This window comes from Vigna unguiculata, chromosome 1, assembly GCF_037176805.1.
Source record: "Vigna unguiculata cultivar grain cowpea cultivar isolate G323 ecotype 2 chromosome 1, ASM3717680v1, whole genome shotgun sequence".
In the NCBI taxonomy this organism is placed as follows: domain Eukaryota; kingdom Viridiplantae; phylum Streptophyta; class Magnoliopsida; order Fabales; family Fabaceae; genus Vigna; species Vigna unguiculata.
Genome location: NC_140792.1, coordinates 2553798 through 2571655, shown reverse-complemented (window position 1 = coordinate 2571655; position 17858 = coordinate 2553798). Strand labels below are relative to the sequence as shown.

The 17858-nt window shown below is 38.0% G+C and overlaps 1 protein-coding gene across 4 annotated transcripts in view; it reads left to right on the top strand.

Moving 5' to 3' along the window:
- Positions 1-14155, top strand: part of PHYLLO (2-oxoglutarate decarboxylase/hydro-lyase/magnesium ion-binding protein) — a 59807-nt gene extending 45652 nt beyond the window's left edge. For 3 of the 4 annotated variants that reach the window (XM_028068342.2, XM_085665721.1, XM_028068355.2), the window contains one exon: positions 13619-14155. In XM_028068342.2, coding sequence (XP_027924143.2) covers positions 13619-13865 — 247 coding nt within the window. In that variant the 3' untranslated portion in view covers positions 13866-14155. Of the gene's footprint in view, positions 1-8137; positions 8312-13618 lie in introns of all 4 variants that reach the window. The other variant, XR_014984205.1, reaches the window with a different exon arrangement.
- Positions 14156-17858: the final 3703 nt, after the last annotated feature.

Sequence of the window (17858 nt, the reverse complement as noted above, 5' to 3'; positions counted from 1 at the left end):
TTGGTCCTTTCATGCTGAATTGGATTGTGAGCAATTCTAATAGCTGACTTATTATCACAATAAAGGATCATAGGTTCTTCACATGCCACTTTAAGATCATTTAGAATAATTTTCAGCCACAACAATTCACACACCCCTTGTGCCACAGCTCGGAACTCAGTCTCTGCACTAGACCTTGCAACAACATTGTTTCTTACTTTTCCAACTCACCAAATTTCCACCCAAGAACATGCAATATCCTGTAGTAGATCTCCTATCCATGACAGACCCTACATATCTGCATCAGTATACACTTCCATTTTTTATTTTTCATTTCTCTGGAACAATAATCCCCTTCCTGGACTTGTCTTCAAATATTGAAGGATTTTGTTTACAGCTTGTAAATGTCTCTCCTTTGGATCATGCATGAACTGACTGAAGACACTCACAGCATAGGCTATATCCGGTCTAGTGTGAGCTAAGTAAATAAGCTTCCGAACAAGTCTTTGATATTGGCCTTTATTCACATAAGAACTGCCTCCATCACTCCCAATTTTATGGTTTTGATCTATAGGAACTTCAGTGGTCTTGCAATCAATCATACATGTTTCTTTGAGAAGATCAAGAAAATACTTTCTTTGGGACATAAAGATGCTTTCTTCGAGTAAGCTACTTCTATCCCGAGAAAGTACTTCAACATTCCTAGATATTTCATTTCAAATTGGGCAGCAAGCTTTTCTTTCAAGATTTTTTTCTCATGTTCATCATCTCCTGCAACAATCATGTCATCAACATAGACTAAGAGTATTGTAAGTTTACCTTCTTGGGAATGCTTGATGAACAAGGTATGGTCACCCTGACTTTGTCGATACCCCATGGAGATCATAACATGAGTGAGTCGACCAAACCAAGCATGGGGTGACTGCTTGAGTCCATACAAGGCTTTCTTCAACCTACATACTTTATTCCCTTCTTCAATAGGCCTAAAACCTAGGGGAATTTCCATATAGACTTCTTCCTCTAATTGTCCATGCAAGAAAGCATTTTTCACATCAAATTGTTGTAATTCCCAACCAAAGCACGCAGCCAATGAGAGAATGATTCTAACTGTATTCATCTTTGCCACTGGAACAAATGTCTCCTCATAGTCAACACCATAAGTCTGAGTAAATCCTTTAGCTACTAACCTTGCTTTGTAACGTTCTAATGTACCATCAGATTTATACTTTACATTATAAACCCATTTGCATCCTACTGCCTTTTATCCAATGGTTTGTTAACAATTTCCCATGTTTGGTTCTTTTCTAAGGCACTCATCTCTTCATTCATGGCTTGAACCCAATTCTCATCCTTTAATGCTTCCTCAATTGAAGTAGGGACTGTACTGGCATCAATGGCAGAGAGGAAACTTTAGTGCTGCATAGATAGATTTTTAGTCGTCACAAAAAGAGAAATAGGATACTTGGTACAAGAACGTGCTCCTTTTCTCAAGGCAATGGGCAAATTATCAAGGTCAGGTTCACAATTAATATTCAAGGAATTTTTCGAAGGTTCAAGGGTGTCAGAAGAAGGAGCACTTACCACCGGGTCAGATGACTGGCATTGTTCTTGGATCAAGTTAGGTTGCTTTTGTCTTCTCTGAAATTTCATGTGGAAGAAATTCTCTTGACGACTAATTTCTAGAGTTGAAGTTGACTTAGGAACAAAGTTGCCCTTGTTATGAGCAACTTCAGAATCATGACTAATTTCTGGAGCTGACGTCGATTTGGGAACAAAGATGCCCTTGTTAGGAGCAACTTCAGAGACATCCGTACGAGATGTGTTAGGAGTACCAAAAGTAGTACGAGATGGTTCTTGTATGAAGGGGTTAAAAGATGACTCCAAAGATTCAGAAGACTCAACTTCAAAAGAACTCTCCCCTTGAAGCTGAGGACTCTCGTAAAAAGATTTAATTTCATCAACAGTGACATCCATGGAGGTAAAAAACTTTCTACTCGGAGGATGATAGCAACGATATCCTTTTTTATTAGATGCATAGCCAACGAATATACATTTAACCGCTCTAGGATCTAACTTTCCACGGAATTGACTGTGAATATGGACAAACACAACACATCCAAACACTCGACTGTGAAGACTAGAGAGAAAAGAAACAGATGGAAAGAAAGAAGATATGAACTCAATAGGACTCTGACCATCTAGGACTCGAGAGGGTACTCGATTAATAAGATAGGCCGCAGTGAGGACAGCCTCTCCCCAATAAGATTTAGGGACATTCATTTGGAAAAGAAGTACCCTTGTCACCTCAAGAAGATGCCTATTTTTTCTTTCGGCAATGTCATTTTGTTGGGGTGTATGCAGACAAGTAAACTCATGAACAATACCATTTTCGGAAAGGAATTTAGACATGTCATGATTTGCATATTCCCTCCCATTATCAGAGCGTAAACGTTTGATTATCTTCCCAAATTGTGTTTTTACCATATGGAAAAATTTGACATAAAGTAAAAACCTCAGATTTTTCTTTCATGAGAAAAATCCATGTAACACGAGCACAATCATCAGTAAACGTGACAAACCATTTAGCACCAGAAATACTATAGTTTGATGCAGGCCCCCAAGTGTCAGAATGAACTAAGTCAAAAGGATGGACACTCTTTGTATTACTAGGAGGATATGTGATTCGATGGTGTTTTGCAAGTTAACATACATCACATTTAAATGACTCAACAGACTCTTTTGAAAATAAGGAATGAAACATGAACTTTAGAACGGGAAAGGAGGGATGTCCTAAATGACGATGGAGAAGCCAAATTTGAGAAGACTCAAAAGTAGTTCAAGATTGGAGACAAGCGGTACCTATTTGTGCACTAAGACTATCTTTACTTCCCAAGTTGTTAAAACAATACAACCCTCCATGTTCCTTAACAATTCCAATCGTCCTCCCTGTGGCAAGATCCTGGAAAACACAATGAGTGGGAAAGAAGGTTACAAAACACTTTAGGTCACCGGTAAATTTTAACGAAATAAGATTATTAGAAAGGCTTGGAACATGAAGAACATCTTTAAGATTGAGGGATGGCAAAAAGGAAACATTACCACGACCAGTTATTGGTATATGAGTCCCATTGGCAACAGTAATGTGGTTTCCAAAAAGAGAAACATATGATGTTAAAAGAGATGAATGAGGGGTCATATGATATGTGGCACCAGATGCGAGAACCCTAGAGTCCTTACATAAAGTCTTAGAAACATTAAAAGATGCATTGAAGTTCTTACCAGTCATAGCTTGAGAGCTAGTACCATAAAGTGACTTACTGGTGGACTCCATGAGAGATTTCAAACATTCAATTTCAACACGTAGTGCATGTATCTCTGAAGTTAGAAGCTCAAAATTGCTTAGTGGAACTTCCATGCTTAAGTAAATAATAGGATTCCTTATCCCCCTCTTAGTTAAAAGAGAACAATAGAAAAAGGCTCTAGATGTGGCAGGGGCAGCGGCTGCGACAATGAAGATTCTAATAATGGTAATTGCGTGACAATAACTTGATGGCAGCAATACGACAGCAGTTGTCATGGAATAGTGACAGCAGCAACGATGCAGCAGCGACATCAGCAACAATGCAACAGTGATGCGGTAGCGACGAAAATACAGCAGTGATGGAGCAGCAACAGTGACAAAATCACAATTTGGGGGCACTTCAGGCAACCCAATAATTAAAAGAAATAGTTGCACTTCAGACAGCGCTAATAAGAACCATAACTAAGACTGAAAAGAAGAAATGTGAAAGTAGGGCTACCTAGATCAGGAGATCTGATACCAACTAGAAAGAATTAATATAAAAGAAAGAAGATATTTATTCAATTCATACATTTGAAACAATACATTAGTCTCTATATATAGAACTCCAACCCTAAAGTAATAATAACAAGGAAATCTCTAGAATCTTCTATTAGCTTCTAGTAATATATTTAATATTCTAACAACTTCTAGTAATGCATTTAATATCCTTCTTACAACAGTATCCACCATGCAAAAAGTACCCTCCATTCAGATATGATGATGGAATTAATAAAAAAAACATAACATATGATCAATGCAAGCAGAAAACAAAATGCAGTTGAAACAAAATGAAGGGCTATTAGGGGAGCATGGTTACGTGCTAAAAAGGAACACCATTACACATGAACAAAACAAAACAGGGCATAAAGAGTTGTGGTTGAATGCATGAACAGACGGTTGGCTGAAACAAAGCCAGGAAGTTGTGGTCAATAGTTGAAAATAAAGCACAAGTCATCCAAAACCTTCTTCAACTACACACCTCATTTTCTTCACTCGAGGTATCTCCATTTGGAGTTCTACTTCTATGCAGGAAAGCATTTCAATGTCAAACTACTGAAGGTTCCATCCAAAGTAGGCGGCTAGGGAGAAAGTGATTCATTTTGTACTCACTTTTTGCTACCCAAGGACAAATTTCTCCTCATAGCCAACCCCATAGGTTTATGAGTATCATTTTGCCACTAGTCTTGCCCTGAATCTTTTTTACTTCTCATTCACGGTGTATATTGATCTACATCCTACAACTATTTTGTCTGAGTTTATCAACAACCTTTCAAATTGAGTTCCTTTCCAATGCCTTCATTTCTTGCTTCTATGCTTGAACCCAATTTCTGTCTTTTTATAACTTCCTGAACTAATGCAAGTGCTTTGATTACATCAATGGTTGCAATAAAGTTTCTATGTTGGAGAGAGGGGTGGTCAATACAAACAAATTGGAAATGGGAGACATGTGATACCTTACACATGATTTCTATTGCCTTTCCTTGTGGACATTTATCTATAGTTCAGATGACTCTATTTGCTATGGCTCCTAACTGGACTCTTCCATTTTATTTTTTTTCGAAGAATTCATTTTTATCTTCCTATGTATTGTATGATTAATGTCCTTCATATACAATTGAAACACAAGGGATAATAACTATAAGACCTAGCAACACCAAGGGTGATAACACTTATGCCCCTTTTTATTTGAGGGGTAATTGTTGGAATATGGGTGTAAATATTTCACATATTTGTGTTGGAAGTCCCACATCAACTAGAGATAAATTTAATTCACAATATATAAGTGGATGTCAATCTAGCCTTACAAGCTGGTTTTGTGAGGTCTAATACTCCACCTGATATCGGGTTCCTATTGGACAACCCATTAATATCTATTCCCACGCTCGTGATACATGATAAAATCCAATCGGTGGATCCGATCCGAATCAGTATACAAACGAAAAACTGTGTTCAAGTTATTCAATGGAAGCATGAAGATTACGCATGCAAGAATAGCCCAAGAAAGGCATCCAAACACTTAGCAACACCAAGAACGAAAACACATGCATCAAAGAAGGACACTATCAATAACAGAAAAACAAGAACATATAAAGGCATGCATCAAGAACATGTTATCACGGAGAGTGCGTAACGGAAAGAACACTTATTAGAGTCGTGATTCCATCGCGATGGAACGGAGGGTGAGTGCTGGTGCACATGGAGGGTGAAGTGGAAGCTGCCACGCCACTCGGTGGGGAATGAATGAAGATAAGTCGATGCCGAAGTCACCACGAGAGCTACAAGCCCAAGATAAGACTCCGCACAGGACATAACTCTCTCTAACACAAATGCAGCAGCATTTTATTTCTCACTTTTGCAAAATCTGATTTGTACAAAGCAACCCTACTTATTTATAGTAAAAGCTATGCATGGTTTACGGGAAAAGAAACCATTAAACAAGATTTAAGTCCCTAATCATACGCCACTAATCACAGCCTAAAGAAACACGTGGAACCATGTTTAAAACGTGCTGCGAGAAACCACATCCACATTGTCGCCGGGCGCCAAAATGCATCGCCAAGCCCTGACGTTGTTTGGTGCTGAAAAACATGTCGTTGGGCGCTCCTCTACTTCTCCGCAATGTGAAAAATCACAAATTCTCATGCTCCTGCTGAGTCATGCTCCTAGTAACACGCCTATCCATTTGATGCAAAGTTGTAGATGCCATATTATTGTTCGTGCTCATATCAGTTTACCTGACCCGCTTGTCAGGAAGACCTTCGATACAGGGACCATACTGTACTAGTATGAGTCACTCACCAAGACTATCTATTGGTTTTGATACTACTGATGAGTCTTTAAAGAAGGGGTTTTCCTCGGGGAGACAACACCAATGAAACCTTAGCTTGCCCAATAAGGAATTGACATAGTTTGTAAGAAATCCCTAAAATTAAGGGATTTGGATTATGAGTTTGTCAAGAGCAAGCTGTTACGATAGCCTACATTAATTGTAAATTTTTTATTTATTGCGTTTTAATTAGTTGAGATTTTGTTTTAATATTAGGAAGATTGTAATAAGAATAAAATCCCGTAGTTATAGGGATTTATTCTTTCTAAGTATATGGTCTGTTACATATGTATATGTTTAAATAGGTCAATTGACCTAATAATCATCAATAAGGAATAAAGCAATTATTCCCTTCTGTTTTCAAGATGGTATCAGAGCTCCTGATCCTAGGAGTCTCTGACCGTATCCCAAAACAGTGAATCGCAGTTGTCACTGTTGCGCAGTCTTTACCCATTCTGTTTCACCGCTGCCTCTGTTTTTTCTTTTTCTTCCCACTGCAGCCTTCAACGCTGTTTTTATTTATTACTGCAGCCCATTGCTGCATCTTCAAGCAGTCTTCATCACTCTGCGATTGTCTTCCTGCAGCCTTCATTGCTGCACTTTATTTTTCCCATTCCTTTATTCTTGCTGCTATGGCTGAGGCAGTGAATTCTATCCCTGATTCAGGTGACAAATTCGTCCCTAATAATGGAGAATTGCAGAATATTCACTCTGCATACAGATTCAACGGAAAGAACTATCTTAAGTGGTCCCAACTTACACGAACCATATTAAAAGGCAAAGGCAAGGGCAGTCATCTTACAGAAAATCCTCCTAGTGAAACAGAAACTAGATTCAGATCATGGGAAGAAGAAGATTCAATGATTATGGCGTGGCTTTGGAATTCTATGATACCTGAGATTAGTGACACGTGTATGTTTCTAAACTCAGCCAAAGAGATTTGGGAGGCAGTCGAACAAACCTACTCAAAGGCTAAGGATGCTGCCCAAATATATGAAGTGAAGGTAAAAACTGTGGGAGCTAAACAAGGCAATAAATCTGTCACAGAATATGCTAATCAGCTCAAGTCCTTGTGGATGGAATTGGATCATTATCGTGTGATAAAAGCAAAGTGTTCAGAGGATTCAGTTCTACTCAATGAGTATATTGAGCAAGACCGTGTATATGATTTCCTGGTGGGCCTAAATCCTGAATATGATCAGGTTCGGATTCAAATTCTAGGCAAAGAAAGAGTTCCAAGTCTGAATGAAGTCATAGCCATTATCCGAAGTGAGGAAAGTAGAAGAAATCTGATGTTGGAAATTCCTACTGCTGAGAGTACCGCAATGAAGGTAGAAGATGGAGCGGCAATGGTGGTTAACCAAAAGAAGAATATTTTTCCAGCAGGGGAAAAGAAACAAGAAGAAGTGTGGTGTTCTTATTGCAAGAAACCACGTCACACAAAGGAGAAGTGTTGGAAACTACATGGGAAACCACCAAACCGAGAATGGGGCAGCCAAAGATTTCATACCCAAAAGAGGGGAGGCCAAGGACAAGTAAATTCTGTAATCGGACAGAATGAAGAGATGGGGCAACTGAATCACGAAGAAATAGAAAGAGTAAGATCCTTTCTAAGTAAGATGGACAAGTCTACAGGTATGTGTACCTTGATACATTCTGGTAAGATTCCATATTCTCTTGGCTTTAATGTTTCAGATACAAACTTTTCACACTCGTGGATATTAGATTCAGGAGCCACAGACCATATGACACCTCTACCTATATATTTTTCCACCTACTCACCCTGTCCTAGCAATAAAAAAATTTCTACAGCTGATGGAACGCTTATAACTGCAGCTGGACAGGGAGAGATCCACATAAACCCATCCCTCACGTTAAAAAATGTCCTTCATGTTCCTAAATTATCCACTAACCTCATTTCTATTCAAAAACTTACAAAGGATCTCTGTTGTACTGCTATATTTGACAGCAATATGTGTATTTTACAGGACAGGAACTCGGGGAGGACGATTGGACGTGCTAAAGAATGGAATGGTCTCTATTACATAGAAAATCCCAATTTGTCTACCAAAAGTCACTCTCTTGTTACAGAATCTGCCATGACCGATAAAGAAAAAATTCATCTTCACCATTGTCGGATGGGGCATCCTTCATTTCAAATTGTAAAAACTATCTTTCCCTCTTTATTTAAAAACATAGATATAGGGAGTATGTGTTGTGAAGTTTGCGAGTTAGCCAAACATAGACGTCTCCCTTTTCCTATTAATAATAAATTGAGTGATCAACCTTTTTCTCTTGTTCATACTGATGTCTGGGGTCCTGCGAATATTCCAACTTTTTCAGGTGCTAAATGGTTTTTAACTTTTATTGATGATTGTACTAGAGTTACTTGGATTTTTTTATTAAAACACAAATCTGAAGTCAGTTCCATGTGTATAAATTTTGTCTCAATGATCAAAACTCAATTTGGTGTCACCATTAAGAAAATCAGATCTGATAACGCCAAGGACTATTTTAACATAACTTTAAATTCTTTTTGTCAAAAAGAAGGTATTATTCATGAGTCTTCGTGCGTTCACACACCTCAACAAAATGGGGTGGCTGAGAGGAAAAATGGGCATCTTCTAAATCATACCAGAGCCCTTCTTTTTCAAAATCATGTCCCGAAAAATTTTTGGGGGGAAGCTATTCTCACTGCCACATACCTAATCAATCGTTTACCCTCAAAACTTCTAAATTTACAAAGTCCTATGCAGGTCCTGTCCTCATTCTATCCCCACATAGAGTCCTCAAACAAACTTCAACCTAGAATATTTGGGTGTATAGCTTTTGTCCATGTTCACAATAATGAAAGGGGAAAACTTGATCCTAGAGCTGTCAAGTGTGTTTTTGTAGGTTACTCAAACACACAAAAGGGTTATAGATGTTACCACCCTATATCTAGAAAATTTTATGTGTCTAGAGATGTTACCTTTCATGAACATAAAAGTTATTTTGAGGAATCTCATCTTCAGGGGGAGAGTATAACAAAGGAAGATGAACCATTAAGGGAAGATGAGCTTCTAATATTCTCAAGACCTGAAATTAATCCTGGTGTGGTGAACATGGACAGACCTGAAAATAGTCCAACTCAACCTGAAATTGAAATACAACCAGAGACCGAAACTACTATCACCAAAACTCAACCTGAGATTGAACCTCAACAAATTGAAAGCCAATCTGAAACTGAGATTACTAATGGTAGAAAAATTGGGAAAAATTTGGTGTATTCAAGGAGAAAAACGAGGTCCATTCCAGCTTCTAGTCATGTTCAAGAATCCAATCCGGTACCACTATATGAGGTAACATCTACTAGTCCTGTAAATTTGTTTAATGAATGTGATGCTGGAATTTTGGAAACCTCAAAAGTACAGCAAGAAAACCTTAGCCTACCCAATGAGCTTGACCTACCTATTGCTCTTAGAAAGGAAACCAGAACATGCACTAAAAAACCTGTTTATCCTTTATCAAATTTTCTATCCTTCACACAGTTCTCTCCTACCCATAAAACTTTCCTTACAAATCTGAATAACATATCCACACCATCTTCTGTATCTGAAGCATTATCTAATAGAAAATGGAAACAAGCCATGGATGTTGAAATGGAAGCGCTGAACAAAAATAAGACCTGGAAGCTTGTTATCTTACCTAGAGGGAAAAAGGCAATAGGGTGCAAATGGGTATTTACTGTGAAGTATAAAGCAGATGGAACAGTTGAACGATACAAGGCGAGGTTAGTGGCTAAAGGATTCACACAGACGTATGGAGTGGATTACTTGGAAACTTTTGCTCCGGTTGCAAAAATGAATACGGTCAGAGTCATATTATCATTAGCAGTGAATAATGGTTGGGACTTACAACAATTTGATGTAAAGAATGCATTCCTACACGGAGATCTTGAAGAGGAAATTTATATGGAGTTACCCCCAGGTTATGATGAAATGGCAGTCTCAGGAACTGTATGCAAGCTAGAAAAGGCCTTATATGGATTAAAGCAATCTCCTAGAGCATGGTTCGGTAGATTTTCTAATGTGATGACAAGTTTGGGTTATAAACAGAGTCAGGGAGACCATACTCTTTTTTTCAAACACTCAGTTTCAGGGGAAGTAACTATCTTGCTGGTTTATGTAGATGATATTATTGTAACCGGAGATGACAAGAGAGAGCAGCAGAAGTTGAGTGAATGTCTTGCAGCAGAATTTGAAATAAAGATACTAGGAAAACTCAAGTATTTTTTGGGAATTGAAGTAGCCTACTCTAAGAAAGGAATCTTCATTTCTCAACAAAAATATGTTACGGATTTGCTTAAGGAAACCGGCAGAACGGCGTGTAAACCAGCAAACACTCTGATCGATCCGAATATGAAATTAGGAAGTATGGAAGAGGATGTGGCTGTGGATAAAGGAATGTATCAAAGACTTGTAGGCAGGCTCATCTACTTATCCCATACCAGGCCAGACATTGCTTTTGCTGTCAGCCTAGTAAGTCAATTTATGCACCAACCAAAAGAGGCACATTTGCATGCTGTATTCAGAATTATTCAGTATCTAAAAGGCACTCCAGGCAGAGGGATTTTGTTCAGAAAAAACCAAAGCCTAAGTATTGAATCATACACTGATGCAGACTATGCTGGGTCAATTGTGGACCGGAGATCAACCACTGGATATTGCACATTTCTTGGTGGAAATTTGGTGACTTGGAGAAGTAAGAAGCAGAATGTCGTGGCAAGATCAAGTGCCGAAGCAGAATTTAGAGCCATGGCTCAAGGAATATGTGAACTTCTATGGCTAAAGATCATCCTAGATGATCTGAAGATAAGATGGGAGAAACCTATGAAATTATACTGTGACAATAAATCTGCGATTAGTATAGCTCATAATCCAGTACAACATGATAGGACTAAACATGTTGAAGTGGATAGGCACTTTATTAAGGAAAAATTGGAAAGTGGGTTGATTTGTACTCCTTTTGTATCTACACAAGATCAACTTGCAGATATCCTTACTAAAGGTCTACACAATATTATGTTTGAAGATATTGTATCCAAGTTGGGAATGGAAAATATTTATTCACCAGCTTGAGGGGGAGTGTCAAGAGCAAGCTGTTACGATAGCCTACATTAATTGTAAATTTTTTATTTATTGCGTTTTAATTAGTTGAGATTTTGTTTTAATATTAGGAAGATTGTAATAAGAATAAAATCCCGTAGTTATAGGGATTTATTCTTTCTAAGTATATGGTCTGTTACATATGTATATGTTTAAATAGGTCAATTGACCTAATAATCATCAATAAGGAATAAAGCAATTATTCCCTTCTGTTTTCAAGAGAGTTTATTTGTATATTTGCTCCAGATTTAGAGTCTTTATTTCTGGAGATTTATTTCCTTTATTTCTAGAGATTTATTTCCTATTATTAGGATTTTGTTTTTCCTTTAAACACCAATGTATTGCTTTTTTAGATCAAGAAAAGTAATTCCATAATTGTTGCTTAGTACCTACAAATTTTTCATATGGTATTAGAGCCATAAGAGCTTATCCTAATCAAGTTCTTTGGGGCTATTGTGTCACCACTATCAGACTCTTGTTAGATCATCCACAAATATCTAATATGCTCAAGATGTTTATTTCTTTGCGTGAGGGAGTGTGTTGAGATCCAACACAACTAGGAATAAGGATGAATTATAGTATATAACTAGAATGCAATCCTCAACTTACAAGTTGGTTTTGTGAGGTTGAGTTAGGCATAAACCCACTTACTGAGATGGTATCAGAACTTGTTTTAAAAATGTCTTTTTCCATGGAGACCTAGATGAAGAAATCTGCATGAACATTCCACATGGGTTTGAAGGAGACAAAGTAAAGTGTGCAGATTGTGAAAGGCTCTTTATGGACTCAAACATTCTAGAGCTTGGTTTGGAAGATTCATAAAAGCTATGAAGGAGATCACACTTTGTTTACTAAATATTCAGGGAAAGAGTGGGTAAGGACATTTCTAGTTTATAGTGATGATATTATAGTGACCAGAAATGATGAAAAGAGAATGAAGAATCGAAATGGAGATGAGTCAAGAAATTTGAACTAAAAGAGCTAGGAGAATTAAAGTATTTTTAGGGATTGAAGTAAGGCTATTCTAACCAGGGAATTTTCATATCTCAGCAAAAATATATATAATTGATTTGTTGGCAGAAAAAAGGAATATTGGGTTCAGACCAGTGTCAACTCTAATGGATCCTAATCACAAGTTGTGTATGGCTGAAGAGGAATCAACAGAAGACAAAAAGTTGTATCATAGGCTGGTTGGAAAATTTATATATTTGTCCACACACGGCCAGACATTGCTCATGCATGAACCGAAGGAATCCCATCTTCAAGTTGCTTATAGAATTCCAGGTTACTTGAAGGGCATTCCTCGAAAGGGAATATTCTTCAAAAAGAAGTGGAAGACTAACTCTTTAAGCCCACACGTATGCCGATTATGTAGGTTCTCTTGTTGGTAGAAGATCAACAACTAGATGTTGTAGTTTCCTAGGTAGGAATTTAGTGACATGGAGAAGAAAAAAAAAAGAATGTGCTGGCAAGATCATGTGTTGAATCAGAGTTCAGGTCCATGGCCCAAGGGCTATATGAGTTTTTATTGCTATAAGTTATCTTCTATGACTTGAAGATGAATTTGGAGAGACCTATGAAACTCTACCGTGATAATAAGTCAACAAATGACATTGCACGTAATCCCATTCAGCATGACACGTCAAAACATAGAGAAATCGATTCATTAAGGAAAAATTAGAAGAAGGTTTAGTATGCATGTCATACATTCCCGTCCAAGTAACATGTGGCTTATGTGCTGAAAAAAGGACTCAATACCTCAGATTCCCATAATCTCATAACCAGGCTAGGAATGGAGGACACCTATTCCTTAGCTTGAGAAGGGGTGATGAAATTTGGTGCAAATATTGCACATTTACTAAACAATAAATATAGTTTTGTTTGTAAGAAAATCCTAAAATTAAGGGATTGGGATTAAGAATTTATTTGGTAAATTTGCTCCAGATTTAGAGTATTTATTAGGATTTCGTTTTTCTTTTAAATACCGATGTATTGTTTTTTCTAGATCATGAAAGGTAATTCCATAATTATTGCTTACTGCATACACTTCTTTTCACAACTGAAAACTAACAACCTACACCGTTGTCAAATACTAACAACGAGCGTAACTATTTCTGGCTATAGCAGTTATCAAACAGGGATAGATGTAAGCTTCTATAACAAAATGAAAATTCATGTATTTTAGGGGATTGAATATATCTATAGTTGTGAGATAAAGCCAATTATGTGAATCGTTAAATTGTATTATCTGCACCACTTTATATATTTGAATGATATACGGTCATCATTTAACTAACAATTTCTCGTTACCTGAGAGAGCAGGTCAATGTGGGAAGATTTGCCAAATTGTAGAGTACCTCTTCTTATCATTCATGGAGAAAAGGATACAAAATTTAGAAATATTGCTCAGAAAATGATGAAAACGTTGTGCTCTGGCTTGGGGAGTGAGCATGAAAATGGGAATGCTATACATGAGGTTGTTGAGATTCCCAACTGTGGCCATGCTGCTCATTTGGAGAATCCTCTTGCTATCATTGCTGCCATAGCACGATTCCTGACTAGACTATGAAAGTTGTATTCTCCAATTAGAGGATCAAAATGGTAGGGAAGGATCAGGGAGAATGATGGAAGGGTTGGGATATTGTATGTTTTTTCCAAATAGAATTTCTCTTGTTTTTTCCTGTATTTTCTTTTGATTTCTGTAATGACATGGGGCTAACCTCTCTTTTAAAGGAACTTTATCTCCATTATTTCTTCTCTAAGAATCGACACCTTTATTATGGATGTTCATTTAACACATTATCTGCTATGTACATTTATAAGAGATATCAATTATTGATCTTATGATTATTTATTTTATTCTCTGAAGTGAACTTTTCACTTTAGATAATTTAGATCTGTTATAAAAGTGTTAATTTTTCTTAGAACAATAGCTGAACATAGATGGCTTAGACGAGTCAGATTCATTTTTTGTTACGTGCTTCTTCTCTCCATCAACTCACTCTACTATTTTCTACCTCTTGTCACTACATAGTGATCTCTACATAATCTGAGACAGATTATTTTTGAAGATTCTACTTTTTAGTCAAATATAAATTTTGTTATTATATGTATATTTCTCTACTGTACCACACATATAGTCTTGCTCATTTACCTTTCTTTTTAATTTTGTGTTTCAAATCAATGTCTTCGCATTATATGACTAGAATAAATCTAGGTCATTTATATGCATTTGATAAAAAAATTGAACATACATACAATAAACTAGTTATATAGTCTAGGCGTATAATTATTCTAGTGAAAGAGTGATGACTGCATTTCAATCACATCTAGAACACTTAATCTTAGTTTTCCTAAATTTTAGTGGAGTTTAAATCCATTATTTTAGCTAAAGATTATCCAAATGGACCTAGTTGACCTTTAACTAAAATCATTTACTAAAATTAGTTTTTAAAGTCCTAGTAGATGTTAGACATTTTAGACAGATAAGTTTGATTAAAGAGTCTAGAGTCTAGTCTATTGAACTTCACTAGATAATTTGATAAATCATTCATGAGTTGAATTTTGATATTATGATGCAATGCATAGGCATTTCTTGAACATTCTAACATTTGGTTTGTGTAGTTGAAGTATAAACAAATTCATAAGCCGTCTATAAATAATATAATGATAGATTGCGTAATGGATCTATGGATGATGTAGCAAGTTGATTTGGAAATTTCTAGTGACTAGGAGAAGACGAGATTGTAAATTTAATGATGAAATAAAGTGTTTTTGAATATTGAAAAGAGAACTTGATTCATGAGAAGTCAGGTATGCCAAAATTGTCAGTGTAGGAGTAGATTTGTGTACTGTGTGGAACACTAAACTCGTCCACTTTGTGAAGATACTAGACTTTGCAACAAAATCTATTCGGAGTTTCTTCTATGTTGAATATTTGCAGGAGAATGTATGAATCAAGTCCAGAGTTTGTGTTTCTAATAAATAGATTCACTTCGCTAAAGAATGCTATAAAAAGACGTCCAGTGGGTGTCCATCAGTCATCCATCATACCACATTTCATTTTCTTATTTGTAATGTCTTTTGTGATTGTTAGATGATATAATATTGTGTTTAATAGTTGGGCTCAGCCCATTATGTATTTCTGGGATTTGGCCAATTATCAATATAAATAAACTGTCCTTTGTGTAGGGTTTACACAAGGGAGATTAATCCCAAAACCCTATTTCATCTTATTTTACATGGTATCTAGAGCTTAGGTTAGTTTACTACAGCCACCGTCCCGCCGCCGCTCATTGCCGCCGCTTCTGTCGTCGTCACCGTCGCCTCCGCCGCCGCCGCCGCCGCCGCCGTCGTCGGAGCTGCAGTTTCGACCGACGACCAGACGGTTTTGTTCGTCTCGGCCAGGCGATTCCAACGCCGCAGAGATCGCCGCCATCGGAGCTCTCACGCGCCTCCACGCGCCGCCGCAAGCTCCGACAGCCGCCACCTCTCCGCCGCGCGTGACGGCGCGTCGCCGGTCGTTTTCTGCGCCGATCAACTTCGCCTGAATCGCCTTCTTGAGCTCTTTCTGAATCTGTGGTTGTTGTTTCAATCGGAGCACCTTGAATTTTTAGGGTTTCTCCCTCTATGGCTTCTTCCGCTGCCAATTCGAGTGTGTCATCTTCAAGCACTCCGCTGTCTGAACCCTCTGTTTATACCAACTACGTCAATGTGCATTTATCCATTGACAAGTTGGATGGCACAAATTACGCGACATGGGCATCTGATATCAAACTTTGGCTCAAGAGTCAAGGATATGAAGATCATCTCACCCAGAGTGTAACTACAGTTGCTGCAGATGAAGTTTCCCGCTGGACGAAAATTGATGCCCAATTATGCATCGTCATTAAGTCCACCATTAACTCTTCGCTGAAACAAATGTTTCGTTCATATGAAACATGTTCAGACGTTTGGGCACAGGCCAAGTTGTTATACACCAATGACACTCAACGTCTTTATGGTGTTTGTCAGGATCTTTTCAAAGTTGTTACTCCGCAGAGTCCTGGACCCATGGCTGAATATTTGGGCAAAATTCATGCCCTTCTGCATGAGTTTAATGAGTTATTGCCTCCGGCCTCCACTCCAGCTGAAGAACTTGAGCAACGGTCAAAGTTCTTTATGTTATTGGCATTACATGGTCTTTCTGATGAATATTCCCATGTTCGCGACCAGATTTTGGGGTCTCCTGTTGTGCCCAACTTCACTGCTACTAGTTCTGCCCTTTTACGTGTGCCAAGAAAACAAATCATTGATACATCTACTTGTGCTGATGATTCCTCAGTCTTGGTCTCTCAGCGGGATGATCGCAATCGTTCTCGCAAGCCGGGAAAGGGACGACCCAAGTGTGACCATTATGGCAAATTAGGCCACAAGATTGACAAATGTTATGTTCTACATGGACGTCCTCCTCGGTCTGCTGCAGTAGTTCACTCTGATCCTCCTCCCCGATCAGCGACTGTGGATCCTGCTTCATCTGATACCGCAGGGCACCCTGCCATTTTCAACGACTTTCTCAAATGGTATGAGGAACGTCAAAGTTCTAGTTCCACTACATCTGCCTCTGTTGCACGCACAGGTACATCATTCGTTGGCCTGACTCACTCTGATTCTCTTGGTCCTTGGGTTCTTGACTCAGGCGCCACAGACCATATTACTGGTAACAAATCTTTGTTTTCTTCTTTGTCTTGTCCGGATCATTTACCCTCAGTTACAATGGCTGATGGGTCTAGAGTCTCATCTCATGGTGTTGGTACTGTTAATATTTTTCCATCCATATCCATTGATCATGTTCTTTATGTTCCTGGGTCTCCATTCAATTTATTATCTGTCAGTCGACTAACTCGTTCTCTTGATTGTATTATTTCCTTTACCAAAGATTCTGTTTGTTTACAGGACCGGAGTTCGAGACACATGATTGGCACCGGATGTGAGTCTCATGGTCTGTATCATCTTCGTCCTCCTTCACATGTTGGCGCGGCTATGGAATCACCATCCCTTCTTCATGCACAATTTGGTCATCCCAGCCTTGCCAAACTGCAACAACTTGTCCCCAGCTTGTCCAAGTTATCTAGTTTGTCGTGTGAGTCTTGTCAATTAGGAAAGCATAGTCGTAGTTCGTTTCCTTGTAGTGTCTCACAACGAGCTTTGTCCCCTTTTGCATTAGTTCATTCGGACATTTGGGGACCTAGTCGTGTTAAGTCTACTTTAGGTTTTCAGTATTTTGTTACTTTTATTGATGATTATTCAAGATGTACTTGGTTATATTTAATGAAAAATCGTTCTGAGTTGTTCTCTATTTTTCAATCATTCTTTCATGAAATTAAAACACAGTTTGGGGTTTCTATTCGAAATTTGCGGAGTGATAATGGTCGTGAATATCTCTCTCAATCCTTCAAACATTTTATGGCTTCTCAGGGCATTCTTCATCAAACATCATGCGCTTATACACCCCAACAAAATGGAGTGGCTGAGCGCAAGAATAGGCACCTTATTGAAACAACTCGCACTCTTTTAATTCATG